This window comes from Quercus robur, chromosome 8 (genome assembly GCF_932294415.1).
Source record: "Quercus robur chromosome 8, dhQueRobu3.1, whole genome shotgun sequence".
Lineage (NCBI taxonomy): Eukaryota > Viridiplantae > Streptophyta > Magnoliopsida > Fagales > Fagaceae > Quercus > Quercus robur.
In genome coordinates, this window is record NC_065541.1 from 56,281,589 (window position 1) to 56,291,508 (window position 9,920).

General features: G+C 35.0%; 1 protein-coding gene across 1 annotated transcript; it reads right to left on the reverse strand.

Moving 5' to 3' along the window:
- Positions 1-6,513: 6,513 nt before the first annotated feature.
- Positions 6,514-8,685, reverse strand: LOC126697179 (protein NUCLEAR FUSION DEFECTIVE 4-like). Its single transcript, XM_050394066.1, has one exon. It carries the CDS (start codon positions 8,522-8,524, stop codon positions 6,740-6,742), a length of 1,785 nt encoding a protein of 594 aa, XP_050250023.1. The 5' UTR covers positions 8,525-8,685; the 3' UTR covers positions 6,514-6,739.
- Positions 8,686-9,920: the final 1,235 nt, after the last annotated feature.

The following is a 9,920-nucleotide window of genomic DNA, read 5'->3' on the forward strand; positions in this document are numbered from 1 at the left end:
ATATATTCTGCTATGGTGGATTGTTGATTTGGAGCAAGAGGGTGGCTTGCAGGGAGATATAAGGCAATGTATTTTATATTGGGAGTGTTGATTGCGTTGTTCCTATTGTTCTACTATGCAAAATCAATCATCAAGCTTGTAGTTTTTTATTTTTTGTTTTTTGTTTGCAACTTTGATATAACATTCTAGACATTTGGAATGTCTTGTATTATAGCTAGAAATTTTTTATTGTATTATATTAATTTGATAGTTTGAATATGCTTGATTATTGTGGGGTCTATATTGGCGTGTGTTTAGCTATAAACAGGCTGGGAAAACAAAATGCAAGGGTAGTAGAATTTTTAAGTGGAGTAGAATCTTTAAGTGGCATTTTGATTTGGTCGATGTTGGGTAATGCTCTTCACAAGGAGGATTGAGTGAAGAGCAAGAAAGACTGGGAACCTCTCCAATTGAGGAAGAAAGACGACAATCCTATACCAATGAAGAAAGACTCATCTTGCAATTAAATAAAGCGGGCTAGCCGATTGAAAAGCTTGCAGGAATTTGGTCAAGGTAGTTGGGATCTATGGCACAAATGCCATATATGTGCCCAATGGATTAAGTTCGATGGGATTTAGTGCCACAACAATATAAAAACCAATGTTGGGAGGCCACTCAGGTATTAGACAAGACAACAAAACTCGGGTTCTATGCTTAATTGTACTAAGTTTTATATATGTTTGTTACTATATTGAATTTGTGAAATGCGCTAACTCAATTGTTGATTTTAGAAACAATGGACCATACCTACAGATTGCATCAAACCTAGGAGACAAAGGAAGTGGGCTTTGTCTCAGCTTGGGAAGTGTGGAAGGGCCACAAGGCTGATTTGAAGAAGCGTTGTAAGAACTCTACTTCTTAAATTTGTAGTTACATAATGTCATATATATTGCTCTCCTTCACATGAACAATTATATATCATACACAACTATGGGTAGCTATAATTCAAAGATGATGGAAAGTAAACTTAAATGTGTAGAAACACCATAATCACTATTTTAATGAATTTAATGACTATGTTGTAGGAAAAAAAAAAAGGGGGAAGCCCATAGAGTATGCAGAGATATGAAGTTATCCTGGTTTATTATATTTTAGAGTGGTGATAATGCAAATGAATATTCTCCAATTTTTGTAAATTTATCATCTAGGGATGCGTATTAGGAGATATGCAGCTGGTGGTTTTTATTTTGTCCCACTCAATGTATTATAAAGTTTCAAACATTGATATATGCTCACCATTGGAATGTATTATTTTGTTCAAAACATTCTAAACATTTGGGATGTATTATTTTGTGAACATTCTAGACATTTGGGACGTATTATTTGATATATAGTTATTATTATGGTGTAATTAAATATATTTGGTTCGTTGGTTTACACTATTATTGTATTTGTTATTTGATATTGTATTTTGATTACACTACAGGTGCTTGGAAAATATGTATTACAGGTGCCTTAAAAAATAAAAATAAAAAATAAAAAACCTATGGCAGCACTTTCTAAACCGTTGGAATATGGAATTTCAATAGTTTCGCTGATTACCCTATTACAGCTTTTTAAAAGCACTAGTATAGGGCTAATTTTTATATCCATTGAAGACCTATACCAATGCTTTTGAAAGCGTTGGCATTGGCAGAATCTATTACAGCGGTTTAAAAGCGCTGGTATAGGCCTTAATACTATTTCCTTTGAAGACCTATACAAGCGCTTTTCAAAAGCGCCGGCATAGGAAATACCTATTACAGCAGTTTAAAAGCACTAGCACAGGTTGTATTCATATTTCTGTAATTACCCTATAGGGGCAGTTTCAAAACCGCTAGTATAAATACACACCTATACCAGCACTTTTTGTAATTAAAAAGCGCCAGTATAGGTCCTGAAATCCGCCGGTACAGGTCTTAAAACTATTGGTCTAGACTGTCTTGACAAAATGACAAAGCGCCAGAACAGGGTCTGAAAAGTGCTGGGACCTATACCTACTGTCACTGCATGGCAGTTTAAAGCGCCAGTAAAAAAAGCGCTGGGATAGGCATTTTTGGCCTATTCCGGCGTTTTTTGGGGCTATCCCAATGGTTTTGCAAATGCTGGGATAGCCCCATTTTTTTGTAGTGTCTACAACTGAGTGAGAAGTCGGGATAGGCTGAGACAAAGCAACAATAACTTCCCAATGCCAATCATGAGCTATAATCTCAACTGAATTAGAAGCTTTGAAAGCAGCCGCATCAAAGTTAAGCTTATAAGAATTAAACAAATTATTTGGTTGAGAGTAAACTTGCGTTAACGAGTAGTGTTGAAGCAAAAGTTTTACTAATGAATTAAACAAATTATAGTAGTATCACAAATCTCACACAAAACCTAAATAAACTAGCTCTAAAAAATAACAAAAGACTTTGAATAAAATACAAAGAGCGAGACATCAATCAATATATCATTAATAAGTCTAGGGAAACAACTTTTGTCACAATGCACTGAGCTAGTTGAATTGTAGGTCATTGTTAAAATGATTGTCCACCACCTTGACCACTTTAGCAAATTGTGCACAAAATTAGGGTAAAAGTGTTCTTGAACCTTGTAAGTTACTATTCCAAAGTATACAACTCCAAAGTCGGCCAAGGTTGGCTACGTAGAATCCTAACATACATTGAATTCGGCCAAAGCTGTTGACCAATTTAGGCCATATTACAACAAAGAAAAATCAGAATTAAATCGAAGAATTTTTTAGCTGAAAAAAGTTTTTAATACATGTTCAGCACATGTGTTGGACGGTGAACATATAAGAAAATCCATTGCTCGTACTAGGTATAAGTTATATCAGGCTGATTCTTTAAGGATTCGATACTTAAAAACTTAAACAAATCCAAGTAGAAACTATGCACGTTTCATAATATAATACGAATATGGTCTAAATTATAAAACTTTGGAATCCTTCGTCAACAATTAAAAATGAATGGTACTTAAATTAAACAAATTTTCTCTTACAAAAGAGAAGCATTAAGCAGAAAATGTGGGCTTAAGATGGATTAAGATTAGGGATGGCAATTTTTCCCCGCCCCGCTTGACCCGCCCCTCCCCGCTTCGCCCCATGCGGGTTTTCCCCGCCCCGCAAAGGTGGTGGGGCGGGGATGGGGCGGGGATGGGTTTACACTTTTTAGACCCACCCCGCCCCACCCCGCCCCGCATTAATAAAGGTTAAATTGCAATTTTATCGTACCCTAAAACCCCACTATTTGATTGAATTTATTTTATCTTTTTTTAGGTTCTTCATCTACCATAGATGGAATTGAAGATAAATTCCAAAATATCTTGGATGATTATGATGATGAAGAAGAAAGTGGTGTCACAATGATGGAAGAAAGTGGAGATTCTTTTTGAAGAACTAGGAAATTTTTATTTTGTTATGTATTAGGAGTTTGGATTATTTTATTGTGTCATACTATGAGATTTTTGTTGTGATATTGTCTTGTTAAACATTTAGATAATATTATTTAGTTTTTGCTAAAAATTAGTTTGATTTGATAGGATAAATTTATTTATAATTTCAAGTATATTTTTATTATTGAAACATGTCATTTTATTTGAAAAAATGGTAATAGTTGTAGGGAAAATTAACAATAAATAAAGTTTTACGGTGTAAGGCGGGGCTTCGCGGGTCTTCACGGGGCCTTAAGGGGCGGGGATGGGGTAAGAAATTTTCCCCGTCATGCGGGGCGGGGCGGGGATGGGGCAAGAAAAATCCAAGCGGAGCGGGGGCGAAGATCTCATCCTTCGGCCCCTCCCCGCCCCATTGCCATCCCTCCCCGCCCCATTGCCATCCCTAATTAAGATTCCTAAGAGTTTATAGGGAAATTTAATAGAGAAATTCTTAAAATTATATACATAAATTGGATTTTGCTGTGTCATCAATATTTTAAAATTTTTGACTATCAGTATTTTTATTTCTATTTAACTTATTGATAATGTGATCAGAAAATCTAATATACTTGTTTCAAAATGAATAAATAGGATTTTAAGATTTTCACCATCCAATTATTATAAAAACTTTAAATTGTCAATACAAAGAAAAATATTTTTTTTAAAAATTGAATCCAAAAAAAAAAATACTAATATCATTGACTACATGACAATGACAAGAATTTATAATAGAATCACCATAATTACGTAATTTTCTAGTTATAATAGAATTTCTATAATTAGAATTTATAGGAATAATTCCACTCAGGTAGAGCTACTGCAACATTATTAGTCTAATGGCATCTATTTTCACGATTACATTTTTTTATTTTTTATCTGTTTTTGATTACATAGTTAATGAAAATAAAAGTGATATTAATAGTAAATTTATGCGAAAGTGGTTTCTCATTTCTGGCAACCTATCACTTCAATAAAGTATGAAGAAAAATAGGGGTGGTCCAAAGTTGTTCGTGCAAAGGGCTTATTGCATCGAAAACATCCGCTAGCTGATTTACCGCTTTCACAAAATGACCCAGCTCATTATGTTGTAAAAGCAACCACACGCCTTTTTAGACTTTTTTTTTTTTTTTTTTTTTTTGACAAAGCCTTTTTAGACTTTGAAGTCCCAGGCTTATCGGAGATTTTCATTTTCACATCTGGGACCAGCTCTACCATGTTTTTCAATTTATTTTATTTTATTTTATTGCGTCATTTTTGAAAAGTCTGCATCTTTCACAAAAGATTTTCATCCCAATAAGTGCCGTTCAGGTATAGACTTGCAATAAAATTGTTAATTCCTGCTCTTCTTTTTATTTTTTAATTTTTTTAAACAGTTTATTTATTTTATAAATAGGTGTACTTTCAGTAACTTTATGTAAACGAATTTTTAAATTTTTATTTTTTAATTACAATTGCAATTTTACTCAACTTAATTTTTTAAGCCAAATAAACCAATATATTTAAGATATTTCCAACAAAGGAGGCAAAGTAATTTTTTCGACCCCCTCTTTTACCTTCTCTCTTTATCTTCTTTCTCTGTTATCAGTTGCTTATGTTCTAATGCCCTTAATGTCTCTTTCTTTAACCTCTCACTTTAAAACTTGGCAATGAGCACACGATCTAGCTACATGACACACATGATGGGAAATAAGGTATGGTCAACCACCAATTGTTGTGGTGCTCATTGTCAAAGACTCGTTTTAGGCTAACCGTGAACGTAAGCATAAGGGTGCCAACTTCTACCCCTTGCGAGGCCCAGGCCAATTACTTATTACTCTCGCAAGCCACCCCTTCGCTTTTGTGCTTATATATGCCCCCTTCTAGCCCTCTGTCTTGCGAGGGAAGATCGAATTAGGAAATTCCAATTTTTCTAGTATTATAATTATTATATTCAATTGATTTTGACGTTAAATATGTCGATGAATTTGAGGTTTAGGCATCTCTAACACAACAGATAAATCATTTTTCTTCAATCTTTAGCGGATACCAAATTCTTGTTCAAACTAAGTAACTCTCAAAAAGAAAGTATATATGAACACAAATTTTATGCTACAATTCTTACCATAATCCGAATATGTTCACTTGTAAATGGTAGAGAAAAAATTTTGAATTCAAATGAAAGTAATAATTCACCCATCATGATGCAAATGTTATTAAATTGTGGTCCTAGAAGAATTGAGGGCGAAAATGAGTAGAAATTTGGCTCAATTTCATACTAGTCTAAACCAATACTACGTATTCTTGGCTACTCTATTTGGAACGTATCGCAACTGACAATTTTGTTCGTGATACTCCTAGGCTATACCAAATGACAATTGACCACTCCTGTAATGATGTAAAACATGAAGAGACAGCTTTGCATGCAAGAACAAATCTGGAAATAAAAAATAAATAAAAGAATAATGAAAATCCTACAATATTTGCACTTAGACCCATTTTGCTATATTACATATAAAGAACATTATAGCTTCTTTTGAATACAACTCATTTTATTGAAAACTGAAAATATTATAGTACGTATAAAAAATTACTATTCATATGTAATGAACAGTGTACCAGTGCTGATTTCCTCTGGAATTAAGGGTCCGTTTGGATTGAACTTATTGTTGCTGAAACTAAAAACTAAAAATACTGTAGCAAAATAATTTTTAAATGTGTGAATAGTATCGTGGGACCCATTTTTAATATTTTTTATGAATAAAGTGACTGTGGGTCTGATGAACAGTACTACTACAATATATAAACAGTACTGCTACAGTAATGCTACAGTGTTAATTGTCCTGCCTTTCTGCAAAACGCATGAAATGAAAAAAAAAAAAAAAAAAAAAAAAAAAAAAAAAAAAAAAAAAAAAGCTGAAACGCGGACGCGCAACATTCAGCTGAATCCAAACCGCACCTCTTTTTTTTTTTTTTTTTTTTCTTTTTCTTTTTCTTTTTCTTTTTGAGAATACCCTCTTGAATAAACTTGTTCACGCGAAGCGAACCTTTCCATGCAAAGACAGATTTGAAATAAAACAAGAAACAAAAATCTAAAAGAAAAATAATTAAAATCGATCCTACCATGTTGAAGTATATATCACCTACTTTAATTTGCATCGCAGATAAATACAATGTTTACACTTAAAACATACGCATCCTCATAAATAAATAAAAAAATAAAATAAAACATACGCATCCATTATTCCCTCTTGAAATAAACCAAGTCATTCCATCTCTTTCTTCTAATATGTGATATCTTTTATAGTTGAAGTCAACGTCTTTGGCCATTATTTGTGTCCTGCGATCCAATGCTGTTTCCGGCGATAGACATCTCCTTCTCGGCCGCCCGCGCCTCCTCCCGGAACTTCTTGTAAATGTCACTCTTATAGAACTTCTTAGTCCTAAGAACCAAAATAAGGGAAACAAGCGAGCCAAACAATGTCACAGCAGTAATTATAATGAAAGACAATTTGAAGCACTCAACCCCAATACAATTCAAAGCCTCCCCAGCCTTTCTTATGCTTCCTGCGGCAGCCAGTTGCTTTCTAGCTTCCTTATCATATAAATGTCCAGTGACCTTCACATTGAGTACATATAGTCCAATGGGGCTAGCCACTGACCCAAAATTGTACAAAGTGGAGTAGTACTTTAATCCAAAAATTTCAGAAATTATTGCGAAAACTAATGGCCATTGTGCACCAAAAGAAAACCCGATAATTATCGATGCAACATAGAGACCACCGGGAGGATTAAACGCGATTAGAAGGTGACCAACACATGCTAATAGGAGCACTAGAGTCAGCATGAGAGGTCGAGGGAACTTGTATTTTTTCAATAGAATTTCAGAGACCAAACCAGCGACCACACGTCCAAGATAGTTCCATACACTCACAAGAGACACAAAGGTGCTAATACTTCGAGCTGGGTATCCAAGCGCAGTTCCCATTTGTCCCAAATTGTCTATTGCTGTCAAAGTGCCTCCAACGCCACAAATTGCTGAGAAGAACAGTATTAACATGTCGATGCTGAAGAGTGCTTGTAGTATGGTATAGTCCTCCCCTCTCTCCGGTGGCTTAAACACGTTTTTCCAACATGAAACATGCTTTTCTGTGTCCTGTACTTCAGTGATCAAATTGGCTTTGGCAAGAGTTGATTCTGGAAGAGATGGTGTAGTTCCCGTGCTGGACTTCTCGGTGTCAATCATTGAAAAATTCTTGCTCTTTGAAATATAATTCTCTTCCATGATAACCACAGCAAGTGGGAGAAAGAGCAAGATTAACACTGCAGCTGCACTACCACTATACTCACTTTTCGTGAATGTAACCTTTTGTTGCACTATGATCATGATCATTAGAAACCCAGCTAGGCCAAGTGATATATAAAGGAAATTATAAAAAACTTGGAGCTCGTTCTTCTGCCGATTGACCTTCATGATCCTTATAGTTCGTAGAAAAAGGAAAGATATAGCAGCTGGAAGCCAAGCTATAAGCAAAATCAAAGACTTTGAGTCATTACCATAGATAGCATGATATAGTTGTGTGACTATAGCACCACTTAGTCCCACATAACCCTTCAAAAGCCCTAACACAACCCCACGGCTTTCGGGGAAGTTTTTCACGCTGGTTACAAGTGCTCCAGTGTTAGAAAAAGCAGTTGAATTTGCCCCAAGACAGATGTACAAGCTCATCATCCATACATGGGGCTTGGCCATTCTTTCAGTCACGGCTAGCCATATCATTATGTACCCAAAAAAGTTTAAGACTGCACCAATTGATAAAACGAACCATGTTGGTGTGACCTCGGCAATGAGGCCAGAGAGGACTCCAACGTTGGTGCCAACGTCTTTAAAGAAGCTGATCAAATTGAGAGTACTTTGGTCATAGCCGAGCACTGATTTGAGCACGTTAGAATATAGGCCAAACGCGTAGGGTGTGCCTGCGGTGGACATGATTAGCAATGACGCGAACACCATGAACCATGACCCTGTGAGTAATTGAATGATAAAGGACTTCTTGCTAGCCAAACCACCACCACCTTTGGGTTTAGCACCCTCCATTTCTTTCACTCTTTAAGTTGTAACAATACTCTTACACAGTCACAATTTTTTTTTCTTTGGATAAGTCTCTCACAAGTTTGTAATGGTGTAAGAAGAAACAAGTAGTGTATATATAGAAATGAATTTGTAGGTGTGTGAGAGTGAGAGTGAGAGTGAGAGTGAGAGTGAGAGGGAGAAGGACAAGAATAGGGCGGACATTTTTAAAATGATAACTTTGGGTTGAATATAATAGTTTGCTGTTCTTCTCAACTTGTCTTTTTTTAATGATAAATTATTTATTTGTAATTTTGTGTACGTATTTGTATGTGTTTTTCTAGGACTATTGACTTATCTTCTTCTTATCTGAGCTTCAATTTCAAGAGGCTTAGGGTGTAGAATCTTTCAAGTGAAGTCAACATGCGAAGCTGGATTGATAAGAAGCTGAGGGTGATAACTGGTGAAATTTTGACTATATATATATTTGTTTAGATGAATGAATATTGAATTGATTAAGTAACCAGTACACCAATACTTGCAAAGAATTCGAGATATATAAGCTAGTATTAGATTAAAATATAAATATAATTTTTTAGTCTATCATGTCCACCAACGCAACAACCCATCAGGGTCATATCTCTTAGAAGAGAGTATGATTCAACGAAGTTTAGATCATAGAAATCTTACGTGACCTCTTCTCGGGTCTTAACTCTCTATTTGGTCCTTTTTTTTAATCAAATAACGATTGAACTTACCTGCGACTTGCATTCTACAATGGTTAGGCATTGACGCAAAGTTAAGATACCCATTAATTAGATAAACACGGATTTATTAACTTTTAAGAGATTACACACTTGATCAAATTGCCTCAATCTATCCACTACTTTACTTATTTTTCAATTAAGCTCTTATTAATTTTTAGTGGAGGGACATAAGGACAATTTATGCGCTTAACAATTAAGCTCTCATTAATTTTTAGCGGAGGGACATAAGGAGCGATTTATGGCTTAACCTATGTGATTCACATGTAGTTTATTTATTCCATGTCAATCCATGATGGCTTAGAAAACTACTTTAATACCATCGCGCATCATAGGTGTAATAGTCATTTTATAAGTACAAAATTTTCATCAATTTTTAGTGGAGGGACATAAGGAGCAATTTATGCACTTAACCTATGTGATTCACACATGTAGTTTATTTATTTCATGTCAATCCATGATAGCTTAGAAAACTACCACAATACCATCGTGCATTCTTGGTATGATGGTCACTCCACAAGTACAAAGTTCTTGTGGGGTGTATGGAGGGGCAAGGGTCAATATTCAAGTCCCTAGAAAGGAGCGTCATACATATATGCACTTAGAATAGGTTAGAATAGAATTTTTATCTTGTATAAAAAAAAAAATGCCTCAAATCG